The sequence below is a fragment of the Taurulus bubalis genome (genome assembly GCF_910589615.1).
Source record: "Taurulus bubalis genome assembly, chromosome: 13".
NCBI classification, from domain to species: domain Eukaryota; kingdom Metazoa; phylum Chordata; class Actinopteri; order Perciformes; family Cottidae; genus Taurulus; species Taurulus bubalis.
This window is the reverse complement of record NC_136601.1, coordinates 8,562,807-8,579,193: the sequence shown is the minus strand read 5'-3', so window position 1 is coordinate 8,579,193 and position 16,387 is coordinate 8,562,807. Positions and strand designations below refer to the sequence as shown.

Genomic DNA, 16,387 nt, shown 5'->3' with positions numbered 1-16,387 from the left:
ATTGAAAGCACAAAAGCATTAAAAGATATAGAAGATCTTTGAGGGCAGATGGTCAACCTCATGTAAGATACAGGTGAAAGGACAAATTATTATTGGAAGCAATGCAAAACAAACCCACCCCAATGAGCTGAACTGAAATTGGAAAGCAGACTGAATCCATATGGCTTCACTCAAAATCCCCCTGAAATATTCTGATGTATTCTGATATCTGTTGTACCTTCAATTGAAATAATTAGGTCTCTTTTCTTCTCTTTTCCATGTTTGACAGACCTTTCGCCTCCGGCTATGAGGGAACGCCCTCCAGGGTGTAAGACGGTATTTGTGGGCGGTCTTCCCGAGAACGCCACAGAGCAGCTCATCATGGAGGTCTTTGGACAGTGTGGAGAAATTGCTGCCATCAGAAAGAGCCAGAAAAACTTCTGCCACATCCGATTTGCTGAGGAGTTCAATGTGGACAAGGCTCTCTTCCTCTCTGGTAAAATATATTCACAGTAGAAATCAGTGTAAACTCTTTTGATTGTTTCTTTTATTACAGTCAGAACGTTGATGTCTGTTTAGCTATCTGTCACACGCGTAGCTCGTTGTTTTTAATGCCAAATCCTTACTGCTGTGCAATGGAAACCCCAACAAACCTCCAACCTTATTTTTAGGTATGTATTGGTTTACATTGGGCTCAAAGGTCAGAGGAGAAGAGTTTTCTTTCTTACCCGCATGGACAATATTGAATCTGTAAAGACCACTTGTATTGTCAGTCCACTGCTATCAGTGCCCCGGCACTCCTTCACCTCAGGTGGAGGAAGAATGATGAGCTGTTAACCTTTACTCTGATGGAAATGAAAGGGCTGATATCCATCATTCAGCGCCACAATTCTCACGCCTCACACATACACACGGGATTGTTTGACAGATGGATAAATAGATTAGGGGATGGATGGACAGATAGATGGACTCCATACAAATTGTTTGGAAGCAAACAACAGTAGTTGAAACAGTTGGGCAGGCATGGAAGCCAGAATAAGACTAAACTAATTGACTCCTGCTATCATATCAGTCACAATCATTTTATTTGCATATTTATCATTCGTGCATCTCAAATTGTATGTAATCTTAGTTGTTCTGTGGTTTACTGGAATAACTTTGAATATATACAACTGTAGTTTTGTCTTTCTCTTTTGATCAGTGTTGCCTCATATGTTTTATGGTCCTGGTGGATTTTTCGTCCTCCATTGTGTAAATGGAGTAAGTTAGCAGAATTTACAGGTCAACATTCCTTGTGGACCCTTTATCGCAAATTTGAAAGTTTGTCCATAGTAAGGGATTAATACAGGTCTGTGAACAGATGTACAGTTGAAGTAGAGTTACAAACATATGTTATCAGGCCATTTGATCCTTTAATTACATTCCCCACAGTAAATGTGTTAACTTTCTTCCATTAGCTTTGTGTCACAGAGCGATGGTGCTCTAAAAGTATTTATAGAGCCAGAGTTAAATCCAGTTATCCTGTAATTCACCTTGTCTCATTACAGAATAGGGAACTACTGCCTTGTAATCACTTTGTTAACATCCCATCATTTTCTGTGATGGAGAGCAGCGTTTTGCAACGAGCAGAAGGCTCATATAGGAGATGGCTTGTGACAACTAAACAATCTCCATCAGAAACTTGCAGGAGGCATTTGTGAGTGTACGTAGACTCAGTACTCACCAGGCCTTTCCGTTGTTGTTCTTTATGGGCGTTTTCTTTTTCCACCTGTGTTTTTATGTTCAATAATTAAGAGTTATGAATGCTTAGGATAAGCTAAATATTTCTCACTCAAGTTGAAACTTGCATGAATGCATCCTCATGCGGTTAGAATCACATCATTTTCATAATGTCAATGTCAAGTTATATTTAAGATATCAGTTTATGTTCGACAGTTTCTCCAGTTATTGACTGAGGTTTATGCAGCTTGACTCACAGTTTTTACCGACTTTCATCAATTCGTTTCAGGGCCTCACCCCACCGGCTGCTCACATTTAAAATCTTTCTGCCGATGGGGCGCCGCTTTAACTGCTCCTTGAGAGGAAGCGGCCTCTATTGTTTGTCATATGAAACCCGATTATGACTTTTTTTACTATTATTTTATCTCTATCCAGCAGCACAAATGCCTTAAATCTTTCTCTGCTGGCCGTATATTCCCTCCTCACAAAGCTCATTTGAAAGACCAGCCACTGCAATAATTCCCTCTGCATTATTTAATGTATGTGTGTGTGTGTGTGTGTGTGTGTGTACGCGTGCGTGTGCATGCGCATGCATGCGTGTGTGCTTGGTTGTGTGTGATTTCATCTACCTCTTCCCTACAGTAAGACTGGAGCTATATGTCCATATATTAGCCAGATGACAGACCTGTGTAGCTTTCTCATAAATACTCTTTTCCGTAACACTCTGGCCTCTTCTCCCAAAACACTCTCGGACATACACACACACTACGACAGCAGCCTCGGCACACTGAGGTCTCCCCTTATGAAATATTGAAGCAAACCGAGAGCCTTGAGCAGGGAGAGCAGACTCCAGACACAACCCAAAAACTCTTTCTTCCGCTCACACCGACATCCAACTTTATCTTTGTTTTCAGGCGATGAGAGTGTGTATGTTGATGGGTTTTTGGAGGAAAGGCCCTGGGCTTTCTGAGCTTGTTTCCTAGTTTCTGAGTTTACACTGTATTGTTAACACCCATTTATTTCTCCCAGATCATTCAGACCAATCAATTACCAAAACAAATGTGACTGCACTTCACACCTACACAGGCGCAGTTGAATGAGCTTTGAGTGTCAGGTGGGAGGCAGTGAGGTGACCCAAGGCTACCACTGTAATTAGTGGCTCACACTCGTGTACATGCAGGATAAAAAGCTCAAGTGACTTGCTCAGCTTTTGTCTACGTATCGGTCTCTATACCTGGAGAGGAGCCACAATAACGGGACACATGGGGAGAACAAAGAGGATGTGATCCGGTTGTTCCCTTTTATCTGAAGGAATATGAGGACAAGTTGATCAATTTAACTTAACTGTGTATCTCTGCCTATTTGTGCTCTTTGTGCTTGTATCCTGTCTGTGCTTATCGCTGTCTATTTACTGTACATCTGAACTGCATTAGGTGTTGAGAGAAATTTATGTTTTTCTCAACGTCCATCTTTTCCCACAGACCTCACCTTTTTTATTCTCTCATTCTCGTGAACACAATCTCAGGAACGCCTTTAATGAATTTCTTAAAATTTGGCACAAACATCAACTTGTCTCCAGGTTGAACGGATTCGTTTTCATTGGTCACATGTCCCTTTGACCACTTTTGGCCATAACCCAAGAATTCATCTGCTGATTATGACAATTTCCCATGTCCAAGAGGATCAAATGAAGGCAGTAATTCTTTTTTTAACCTCTCCTCTTCTCCCATAGGTTACCACATTCGTTTGGGCTCCAGCACAGACAAGAAAGACACCGGCCGTCTCCACGTGGACTTTGCCCAGGCCAGAGACGACCTCTACGAGTGGGAGTGTCACCAGCGCATGATGGCCAGAGAGGAGAGGCACCGGCGAATGATAGAGGAGGATCGCCTCCGGCCGCCCTCCCCTCCTCCCATCGTCCACTACTCAGAGCACGAGTGCAGCCAGCTGGGAGACAAGATCAAAGGTTGGTAGACAAACATGATGTCAGCCAGTTGATACACCGCTTCAGTCCTGACTGAAATAGCTCAACTCCCCAATAGATGGCCATGAAGTTTGGTACATAAAACCATGTCGCCCTCGGGATGAATTGTGGTAACTTTGATCCCTTTGAATTCTTGATTTAGTGCCACCATCAGGTCAATATTTTAATTTGTCCAACACACCAATTCTTGCAAAGACTGAATATCAGCTTCAGCTGCACTTTGTGTTTTGTCCTACTCAGTAAATGTTAGCATGCTAACACACTCAGTTAAGATGAGTACGATGAACAGTATACCTGATTGTAGTATTGAGCTCATAGTGCTGCTCTTCTTTAGAACAGCGTCACAAAGCCACCTGTACTCTGACACTGATTGTTGTTGTTTTAAACAATCCGGCTGTCTGAAAAACATCGCTCTATGTTCTTCTTTTGACACACATAACTACAGTGGTGGTGTATTGGGCTCATGTAGCACTGATGACCTTCACGCAATACTGAGCTTTGAACGCACATTGTGTTGACTGAGGTATGGCTGCTGCTTTGCTAAAGTGCTGCTTGACAATTTGTATAATCATCTAATCCTTTCAGCTATAATTGAAATAACTCAAATATTTACAGGTTCAAAATGTAAAATGGTGCAGAGCATTCAAATATGGACTCCCACGAGGGGAAATATATTTAAGCTGATTTTAAATTTATTTAGAGCCACCAGTGACAGTAATTTAAACACTCTTGACATTTCAGTGTCTGCAGACTTTTTCTCATTTGAGTGTCTTATACTTCTGCTTCCTACAGAGAATTTAAAGTGACTTGATAGTTGTTAATCATATTCCTTGATTGCAAGGAGTTGTACTGTAATTTAAAATATTTAAATGCCCTGCGTGGTTGAGTACAGTTCCCATCAGTGTTCAGAGCACATATAAGGGGAAGGCGGGCTGAAGACGCCTCTGGGATGTGAGAATATGTTGTTAAGCATTTTAAATTCTTAATGTAATTAAACATTGGTGGCAAGAGATTCTTTGTTGATCCCCAGCGACATTCATGACTTTGACCTCCCTTGTCCCTGTAACCTTAAAGCCAGGAAGGCACTTGCCCTAAAATAGCTCAAGACATCCACTAGATGGGTACCGTAGTGTTCTTTTTTTTTTTTCAGTTTCTTGTGATTGGCCCAACTGCTATTTGATGGTTGAATTCACAATATATTTTCAAATCTGTTTAAATACAGAAGTAAATGCATGGCAGAACAAAATTAATTGAGACAAGGCAGTGGATGATCTCACAGGACAATTATATTGTTACTGAATTGCAGCACCATTTACTAGGACGTTTCAGTCTGTTTCTTACAGCTTTGTTTACTCAATGTCTGGAAAAATTGTTATGTTCTGGATAATTTTCTGCAAGTTTGAAGTCACTATCACATCTGTTCCTGTCAGAATAGCTCTGACTTGAGGATAAAAAGAAAAAGGCAGAGGAACAAAGAGGCGAAAAGCTTTCTAATGGGGTATTTATTTCTAATATACCAAGGTAAGCCATTCTTATATGGAAAGTTGTGTATTTATGCTCAGGTAAAACCTCAGCTGAAGACCCATTAAACTAAAACCTAAGTCTATCTGGCCTCTGGCTGTTGCCAGTGATTGAATACCGCTAATATTCCTCCAGATTGTCTATTAATAATGCCGCTGCAGGGAGCCATGTATTATGAGACCAGAGTTTACCTATAAACAAACAGGACCACCTCAGGGATTTATGAGGTAACACCTTGATTCAATATCTGTTGCTGAGTTATTTCATCATTCACACAAGCTGTGTGTGTGTGTGTGTGTGTGTGTGTGTGTGTGTGTGTGTGTGTGTGTGTGTGTGTGTGTGTGTGTGCGTGAGTGAGAGAGTAAGTGAACCTAGCTTGAGGCGTGACACCCCAGGCAAAAACATTGTTTTTCATGCACTGGTCAGTTTGAGGTATTTTGCTTTCAAAACATGTCTTTTTCAGAGTAGTGGAAAGAAAACATATATGACAAATGTTTACACCCTTGTGTAATGAACGGAATTTTACATATATTTTCAAAGACCGTTTCTCAAAATTAATTTTCGAGCCAGAAATCTCCACCTCAGTAGCGCTCACATACACCAAACTCTCCATTCCATACATACTGGTTTGTTAATATATCATTCATAGCCTGATTTATAGAACCTTTCTTTTTTATGTCTGTTGACAGCATTTTCAGATTCATGGAGTGATAAAAAGAGATATCCCAAATTCCACTCGTAAAAACCTTTGACTCTAGTATGTCATCAAAATGACACAATCATTTTGAACCAGGCTTCATCCAATGTTAATATTTATTTTCTAGAAATGTATGCAAATTAACACATATTTATTAAGAGAAGGCCGCATTAGCATTTAAACATTTAAAAAAACGTTTGATATACAAAATGACTGCCTTAATGTAAATAATCAGCTGTGGAAGTTTTATGGCGATCTTCTTTTTTACCTTTTCACCTGCAGTGTCTCCCCTAAACATATATAAACCTCCCCCGCTACTCAATCTGTAAAGACGCTTGGTAATGTTTATGGTTTGGCAGTGTGATGTATACTGACATCTACGTGTGGGAGTGGATTCCCTCCCGTTCTTCTCTGACTTGTAAGCAGCCCAGCGAGGCAGCAGAGGGCCGGACAACAACAGCGGATTGACAACAACAGAAATCAATAAAGTCTCCTGGCATCATCTGATTATTCACCAGACAAAGCAGGAGTCGTGCTAAACAAGCTGAGCTTTGTGAACAGCAGCTATACTGTACAACGCCGTGCTCACCTCTTCTGAAGTCATTCGGCGAGTGCTGTCAAAGATGGACCAAAGATATTTATAGGACAGACTGGAGCTGATTGATTTAACCTCACCACTGTTCTTCTCATTTAACCTCCTGCTTTATGTGCAGTGTATAGATATGATAATGTTTTGTCCTCAGTCATATTGAATCCGTTCTTTTCCTTTCATCCCGAGACGACAGCAAGTTCTTGAAGTTATTTTAATCTCATCATCATGTCCTAATTCTTTCTTCCCAGACACTCGTGTGTGCAACCTGGAGACGACCCAGCATGCATCTGCAATAGATGTTGCTCAGACAGCTTGCAGAAACTTTAAAATACTGCACAAACCTTATTTCAATTGAATTTCAGCAGTTGAGAGGATTTTTTCCTGTTTTCCTGTTTTGCTACCTTGCTTTTTTTTTCATGCGTGTGAAATATTTTTCTTATTTGGGTTGTTGTTGAACTTGTTGCCCTCTGCCCTCTGAGCATCACATTGTTCAGAGTAAATCTGCAGATGCAGCTTTTCCTTGATCCTGATGACCATTACTCTCTACTTCTATCCCTTTTTGGCCAGACAAGTTTTAGTTGGCAGAAGCAGTTCTGTTATTGTACTTCTGTTGTATTGATTTATTTCTCCTCCTTTCCCCTCTTTTCAATTTTGACTTTCCTCCTAACTTGGTCAAATGACTGTGACTTTAAAAAAAAAAAAAATCTTATGTAGACTCCTCTCTCCTTCACCTCTGCCCAGATGACAGCAAATACACTGAGGGGAATTTTCTTTTCATTTCACCATGCTCATATTGACCCAGACGCTTGCTCCCTCCTCCTCATCTCCTCTATTCTTCCCCAGATGACAATAAGTTTCCTGAAGCGGTGCGTGTGCTCTTGACCTGGCTGGAACGAGGTGAAGTGAACCGCAGGAACGCCAACAACTTCTACTCCATGATCCAGTCGTCCAACGGCCACATCCGCCGGCTGACGGGCGAGAAGAGTCAGCATGAGAAGGAGGTGGAAGAGGCCAAAGAGAAGTTCAGGGCCGCAATGTCCGCCATACTGGATCAATGTGAGTCCTCTCTGTTCAGCTGCACAGTCTATGTGTACATACAGTTTACTTATGTACAATACCGTATACCCAGTGTTGAGGGTAACGAGTTACAAAGTAACGGATTACAGTAACGATATTACTATTATAGGTAACGAAGTAAAGTAACGCATTACACTCAAAATATTGGTAACTACACTTTACTAGACCTCAGTAACGCGCTTTCCTGCGTTACTCAAGCTATTTTTACCAATTCGAAAAGTTCTCTTTTAGCGGCGCGCGAGTCACACGACACTTCCTGCATGAACAATCTATCACAGGACTCGATTTGAGTGATTTGAGTGACATTATTCAGTATCATTGTACTTTCTGCCTTCAAAGTAAAAGCAGTTTACATGCTCTTCACAATAAGAGTAAATCATGTAATAAAACAAGTTACAACACTGTCAAAAGGCTTTTCAGCCTGGGCAGTATTGTTCTAACCCCAAGGAGGAACAGGCTGTCGGATAAAAGATTCCAGAGACTTTTACTCATGCGATACAATCGCTATTTTGAAGGGTTAGGGAATAGAGAAAAATGATAAACTTCATAGGATATAGTGCACTTTCTGTTTATTTAGGCAATGATGAAGTGGATTTTCTGTTTATTTAATTGCATTTTCTGTTTCTATTTTTTGGGATTAGTGCATTTCTGTTTCTATTTTATGGGAAAAAGTGCTATTAATTTTTCTATTTTTCTTAAACCACTACAATGATTCCTATAACAAGCTGGTTTTGTTCTTAGGAGTCGGCCCCCATTTGGTTTAGTGGGGTATCATGTTTCCAAAAGCCTGTTTTTAATGTGTTATGCTGTTTGACCTGAATGTCCCCACCATACACAGCCTCTTGTATCCTGTTGTTTGGATTGTAAAGTGAGGAATATTTCTTTGGTCAGACAGTGTGAACAGGGTTAATGTTCGTTCAAGTTAATGGCTGAGTTTTATATGCCATTTTGTTTTACATGTTAACAATTACAATACACTATGTGGAAAGGCTAAGAGATGCCTTTTATTGAAAATTGAAAATAAAGTGATGAAAGGGCCATGATGTTTGTCCAGGTATCTTTGCGGTTAATTTGGACATTTGCTTAAAAAAATGGAAAGTAAAGTAACTAGTAGTGAAGTTACTTTTCAAATGCAGTAACTAGTAAAGTAATCTAGTTACAATTTTCAGAAGTAACTAGTAACTTGTAACTAGTTACTTTTTCTGAGTAACTACCCCAACACTGCGTATACCTTTGTAGAACATATATGTACATCTTCAAATGTAGCACAGCATACACAGGGCAATGCAACTCCTATTCACATCGTCTTCTACCACTCTCATGCACAATTACCAGCAAACTATTTATATATATATAAAAAAAACATTTTTCTTCGAGAATGTTAGGTGGCATGGGGTGAGTATTAATATGAGTGATAATATGATCATTTTGTGGGTTGAAATATTGCACTGTTCACATGCATTAGTTCCAGTAGGATATGTTCAGCTCACATCTTTATTTGTGGATCAGCAGGAGTCGAGTCATCTGATTGAGCCGTGAGGACAGGCACTTCCAAAAGTCAAGCTGTGTTTTAAAAAACGCAAAGAAAAAGCAAACAAATACTTTTCTACTTATTTAAGGTCATCTAAGCACAATAAACATCCTGATTTATTTGCCTCAACAGGAGATGCAATTATTGCATGAATGTAGCACCATTACACACAAAATAAACAAATCAAAATGACAAAATAATTTAATGAGAAAGCTTTAAAAAAAAAATAAAGAATGATTTGAGCGGGCCGAACAATTTGGGGACAAAAATAAAAGGATCTTTGATTTCAACTAATGCAGCTTGTATGCCTCTACAGTCAATGCTTGTGTTGAAAGGGAAACTCAAGACATGAAGCTCTGACCAGAGTGTAACAAACTTTGAGTCCAGTCAATTTAGAATTGAAAACATTGAATATGGGAGTCACAAAAAATACAGTATATTCAGAGAAGACATGTTTTATATTTACCAATGAAGGGTTCCTTTATGATTATTAATAAAGTTGGATTTGACCTCCTCTCCGACCTAACACCCGTTCTACAATATTCAACAATGTTGGTGCTTTTGTTTGTTGCACCCTAAGCCCCGCGGCGCCCATTATCGGACAAAGAAAATAGACGTTACCTAAAGGATCACCGGAACCACAACGTTGATTGCTGACAGTGTTGGGGTAGTTACTCAGAGAAAGTAACTAGTTACAAGTTACTAGTTACTTCTGAAAATTGTAACTAGATTACTTTACTAGTTACTGCATTTGAAAAGTAACTTCTCTACTAGTTACTTTACTTTCCATTTTTTTAACCAAATGTCCAAATTAACCGCAAAGATACCTGGACAAACATCATGGCCCTTTCATCACTTTATTTTCAATTTTCAATAAAGGGCATCTCTTAGCCTTTCCACATAGTGTATTGTAATTGTTAACATGTAAAACAAAATGGCATATAAAACTCAGCCATTAACTTGAACGAACATTAACCCTGTTCACACTGTCTGACCAAAGAAATATTCCTCACTTTACAATCCAAACAACAGGATACAAGAGGCTGTGTATGGTGGGGACATTCAGGTCAAACAGCATAACACATTAAAAACAGGCTTTTGGAAACATGAGACCCCACTAAACCAAATGGGGGCCGACTCCTAAGAACAAAACCAGCTTGTTATAGGAATCATTGTAGTGGTTTAAGAAAAATAGAAAAATGAATGGCACTTTTTCCCATAAAATAGAAACAGAAATGCACTAATCCCAAAAAATAGAAACAGAAAATGCAATTAAATAAACAGAAAATCCACTTCATCATTGCCTAAATAAACAGAAAGTGCACTATATCCTATGAAGTTTGTCATTTTTCTCTATTCCCTAACCCTTCAAAATAGCGATTGTATCGCATGAGTAAAAGTCTCTGCAATCTTTTACCCGACAGCCTGTTCCTCCTTGGGGTCAGAACAATACTGCCCAGGCTGAAAAGCCTTTTGACAGTGTTGTAACTTGTTTTATTACATGATTTACTCTTATTGTGAAGAGCATGTAAACAGGAAGTGCTTTTTCTTTGAAGGCAGAAAGTACAATGATACGTGCTTGTTGACGCTAACTAATGTTGCTGTTACGTGTGGAAAATATATACATGTCTGGTGCAAGAGCGCGTTCTCAATGCTTTAACAGTTGTAATACTGCAGTGCACCAGTAAAGTGATTTCGTTCATTCCAGACGTGTCTTGTCCTCATTAGAAGCTCCACTTCATTACAGACAGGTGCACTTGATGGTATTGGAGTGTTGTATTGCTTTGCAATATCCTTAATCCTAGGGAACCTGGAGAGAACCTCCCAGTTGGGTCCGGGCTCTCAGTCTCCGTCTCCATCTCATCCATTCCCCGATTCCCTCCTACTACGCACCAGCAGCTACGTCACTCAAATCACTCAGATCGAGTCCTGTGATAGATTGTTCATGCAGGAAGTGTCGTGTGACTCGCACGCCGCTAAAAGAGAACTTTTCGGACTGGTAAAAATGGCTTGAGTAACGCAGGAACGCGCGTTACTGAGGTCTAGTAAAGTAGTGTAGTTACCAATATTTTGAGTGTAATGCGTTACTTTACTTCGTTACCTATAAAAGTAATTACGTTACTGTAATTCGTTACTTTGTAACTCGTTACCCCCAACACTGATTGCTGAATACACTAAAGCCTTGTGGAAAGAGTTCTAGCCGAACAAAAAAAATTTAACTTACCGTTAAGTTTATGTAATTACACAAACCCTGTAGCCTCGACGTCACTTCAGGGCGGCGGCCGTAATGTTTTACTAGATCGTTCATAAGTACACTTTACAAAGTCAGATTTCAATAAAAGACATCTCTTTGTAACCCTAACGAGCTTGTAGGAGTCTAATAACGCATTGAATGCGGCCGGACAGTTTTTTCCTACTTCCTTGTTCCGTTTTTTTACTGTGGTGGCTTCCGTGGGCGGGGGAGGTTTCTTAGACTGCGTCACACGTCTTCAGCAGAAATGTATGCACATTTTAAATCCCAGCATGTAACAAACCAACCATGTTTAGGCATAAACTTTTCCATTTTTTAACCGAACGACACAGTTGTTTTGACTAAAACTCATTGGTAACAGGCCAATGCTTTGTTTTGTTGTTTGTAGGTCATTATCTTTACAAAGAGGGGTCTTACAACTCTGGAGGTTGTTGTTTAGGCCTTGAACCATGGTTTTGGAAAAACTCGGGGGCGGCTCGAGAAGGCATTTTTGGGGAATCTTGATCAAATTATGCTCAGATGATGCTAGATTTTTATAGTTATGATCAAAATATACCTTTATTCAAAATAAAATTCTGAAAAAATCTATATAAATTAACACAAGTATTAGAACTCATTTGGAGTTCATACGACTACTTGAAGAAGGGGTACAGGGAACCTCAGAGCCCCAGCGCCCCCAAATTTGGGAGTGCTGGGGTGCAAAAGATTTTAAGGACAACATTTGTTGGCAAATTGTATCTTCACATGGGAAATTGGCCACCAGTCACAGAAACCGGATTTTACCAGTGAGTTCACAGTTTACGAAGCATCTGGGCTCATTGAGCGTGTCCCTCTCAATCACAGATACATGCTCTCAGTAAACAATTGATCCCATGTTGCATCCCTGGAGAATAGCACTCATCCAACAGAATTTACGATTGAGTTATTGCTATACTTGAGAAACAGGTGCAATTGAAGCTACGCTAAAGTGATTCCCATGACACTCTCTAGTCTGCGGTTTAATCACAGGTAACCGCTCGGTGCTTGGCGTATCACATGTGCAAATACCTATAGAGAAATACCATGACATAAATATGCTTTAACCCACACATAAACACACCCACACACACATGCAGAACACTTTACATGTAGGCAGTTTCTATGCTTCTGCCATGCTTCTATGGATGGATACAAAACTGACCACTGCATTAAACCAAACCATTTTTATGGGCAGTGGGCTGCTGTAAAACTATGGGAAAAAAACTTGGGGTTCAATGTCAAGGACACTTTGACATGCAGACAGTAGAAAGCCGGGATTGAACTGCCGACCTTGTAATAAAAAGGACCTGCTCTTCCCAGTGAGCCACGCCCACACACACACTTTATGTTTCATTGACTTGAGCTAAACCTTCAGTGCAGCTACTGTTACTGCTGAAATCTCCAGCAATAGCAAAGGTTTACTGGCTGCTTCAGATAATTACAGCCGGAAATTTGCAATGTAATTATCATTAATTCCTTAAAGTCAGTGCATACATAACCTGGTTCAAAACTACCTGACTTCAGGTTTCAGATTTATTCAGTGATTCATTTGGGTCTGGTGTTGGGGCCACTCAGAGCGGTTTAAGTCATCTTCCTACATAGCCAGCTAGTGCATTAGCCTGACGGAGAAAAAAGCCGTTGAGGAGATCAATCAGTCTTTATATAAATGGAATTATTTCTTTGATCAAAATGAGACATAAAGTAAACTGCTAAACCACCTCTGAGCCAACTGAAAATTATGTTGGGAGGACGGATACATCAGCTCACTACTAATCGGTTTGGGCCAATAAAAAACAAATAACCAAAGCAAGAGGATTGACTCTGTCTATAAGAAGTCAGGACTTTTGATATATTTAGCATATTATCACAAATCAAAAAATTTGCCTCAATGGGCTTTACAACATACAAAACAGGGTACAACATACAAAACCCTTTGTCCTTAGACTCTAAAAAAGCCCATAGGGGCTCAGTTTGGAAAGGCATCTACAAAGATAGTCTCATTTTACTGTACAATATAAGTATATAATGCTCATTATTATAATATTCAATAAGACATATGAGAGAGGATTGGGTTAAACATAACAAATCTTCGCGAATGTAAAATGTGTATCCCATTACCTTATATATCTTGCATTTATTCAGGTTGTTGTCTTTATGTGACACTGTCATCTGTATTTCAATGTATTCATCATGTGTTACATGACCAAACTATGAATGATTAATTTCCTGGCAGAACACAACAATGGAGATTCTGTCCCCTGAAATCCTGAATGCATATTGATTAGCTTGCTTGTATTGATATCCGCATACGTCGTAATGGTTTCAAAAGGGACAATTAAAGTGTGTTGCAACGTCCTACGTCTTTTTCTTTCTTGACCTCTCTCTCATTGTATGTCACTCTATACATACTCCGTCAGTCAACATCACTCTCTTTCTTTCTCATTAAAGGCCATGCTCATCCAACACAATAATCCATACAGACCCTTATTTGTATTCATGCAAATGTCAACACTGAGATTGGTCTCCCATGAGGCAGTTGTACATCCCACACCTGTGAACAAAAGACACATCCATATTTACCGGGCTCTCCTTTTGTCAGAGACTGCCATCCAAGGACACATTATTACAGGCATTATCACTTCTGTCACCTTGAGGAGAATTACCTTTATTGAAAAGCTCTCGACATTGTCCCTTGAAGTGGAAACAGACAACTTTTATCATTCTCCCCCTTTGCCTTCTTTGGCTTTTTATTTTGCCCAATAGAGTTTCCACATGTTTTCCCGAAACTTTTTCAGCAACACGGTAATATTACAAAACAAATTACTCTGGTTGATCCATCGTCTATCATTTCCGTTACCAGGAGATGGGTATAGATAGCTAGCGGGGAAAACAGAAGCGCTATCCTTTTCCTGTTTTGCTTGCACAATGGTTGACTTGCTTTGTGCCATAAACCAAGCCTTCATTTCCCCAGGAGATCATACTCTGTGGCAGAGAGAATCTCATAGTGACAGCCAGGTTGATAAAGAACCAATCTAAACATTGATGCCATCTTTATTCTGTAGTCATTTCTTGTGCAATCAAAATTAACTTCATGATGATAAGTTTAAGCAAAAAAAACTTCTTCTCTCAGTTTACTGAATACACTAGCAACAACACATGTGATTCCACTACGGAAATACAGTGGCGGGCCGTGCATTTCCTACCTAGGCCTGCTGTCTGGTATCGTATACATAAATACGCGCATGATGGGATGGTGTTCGGCGCACACTTAACTTTGTGATTCTGTTTAGGCCAGCAGAGAAGGCTTAGCAGGCCCTGACGGCCCGCCACTGCGGAAATGTGACCAGAACGCCGCTGCATCCAGTGAACATCTGAACATCTTAACATCTGTTGCATACTATTGTATCATTTACTGTATTCATTCATACTCTGTGTCGATGTCATGCACCTCTGTGCAGAGACTAGCTTTGCGCAGGTGTTGCATATAACTCTTAAAAGGTCACTAAATGTTACGGACCACCTACTTAACAGGTGGGTTGAGATGGATTTTGAGATGGATTTCAACAGCTTAGCTGACAGCATTTCCTACCCCAAAAGCACAACAAGCAAGTATTATCCATCAGAGGAGTTCTACATATTGGCACCACCAATAGTCTTGGACCTGCCATTGCTTCTAAGGCATTCCTCCATTTGATAAAGTGCTGACTTTCCATTTTGCACCTGTTCCTACTAACTGGTCAGGGAATACGAGACCTTATCTTTGTGTCCCTGTTAGCAGGGGAAATGCAAAACCTAATCAGGTGTATTGCTACTACCACTGGCTGTCGTGTCCCTAACCACTGCTAGTTTCCGGAATAGCTTGCTCGGCTTGAATGCCTTCCATCAAAACACAGGAGAGTCTCCTGGGTGTTTTGCTCTCACTAGGGGGATTGTTTCATCACTCAGTGCTTCTAGAGAGGAGGAAAGGGCCCAGTTAGAGCATCCTCTTCCTCTCTTGTCTGAGGTTTTCACCCACCCTTTACCGCCGTAGAAGAAAGGGGGCTCTGTGTTCGGCTGCCAAGGCCAAGACACATCTCACCATAGGGTTAGGCGCTAGTACTGTATGGACCCTTTTCTTTTGACTCTGTGCCTGACCTAGGGTGCTTCTGCATCGCGTCATCTTGTTATCCTACATTTCATTTAAAAGTGCAAATACTTTGCTTATTGTTCTCAGTTGTCAAGTTTTAATAGATTTACAGGCAATAAGTTAACCATTTCAGTGATTCTGGACCTGTCATAACCATACCCTATTAATATATACATACATACTAGAATATATCTACAATATAGCTGAAGCCCAGGCGTACACATCATGTGATTGTATTAAAACACACATTTTGATATCTTAAATAACGAAATACTTAAACAGAACATATGCTGCCAGTGATTGTGTAAACAAAGCAGTAGATTGCTCTGGTCCACAATTCTCCATTGACCACTGAAACTGTAACCAAGTAATCTGGTAATAAATGTATTATTAATATCCACTGTAATCCAAACACACTTACACACATATTTTTTCTGAGGTGTAAATGTAGTTACCAATATAAGAGCCTCTCTATAGAGCCATAACACAAACGTGGGCGCCTTGGAGGGAAATGGTAATATCAATACACTATAACGTAGCCCAGAGCTGATGCAGTTCTAACCCTGAACATATCAATAGTAGTCAGGATACAGTATGGGATGGTGACACCATGCATGGAGTTATACAGCAAGCTGGTTGTTTTTATATTGTTATTGCATTGAGTGATGGAGGTAATATATTCAGATGAAATGCTGAGTTCACTGTCTCCTGCTGTAGTCTAACAAGATAGGCTCCAAAGTACCGCAATGGTCTCTCCAGAGAAGGAAGGAAAGCAGCTAGTCAGCAAAAAAAAAACATTAAAAAAAGTTTGTCTTGGCATCTTATGAAGTATTTAGGATTCTTGATTAATGCCTACTGGTCTGTACAGAAATAACAAAAGTAATGTTCTACA

At 40.0% G+C, this 16,387-nt stretch overlaps 1 protein-coding gene across 1 annotated transcript in view; it reads left to right on the top strand.

Moving 5' to 3' along the window:
- Positions 1-285: 285 nt before the first annotated feature.
- LOC306745489 (ecto-NOX disulfide-thiol exchanger 2-like) overlaps positions 286-16,387 on the top strand; it is a gene marked incomplete at both ends in the record, with an annotated part of 43,402 nt that continues 27,300 nt past the window's right edge. The window contains 3 exons of the mRNA XM_079228289.1: positions 286-475; positions 3,431-3,664; positions 7,336-7,548. Coding sequence (XP_079084415.1) covers positions 286-475; positions 3,431-3,664; positions 7,336-7,548 — 637 coding nt within the window. The remainder of the gene's footprint in view (positions 476-3,430; positions 3,665-7,335; positions 7,549-16,387) is intronic.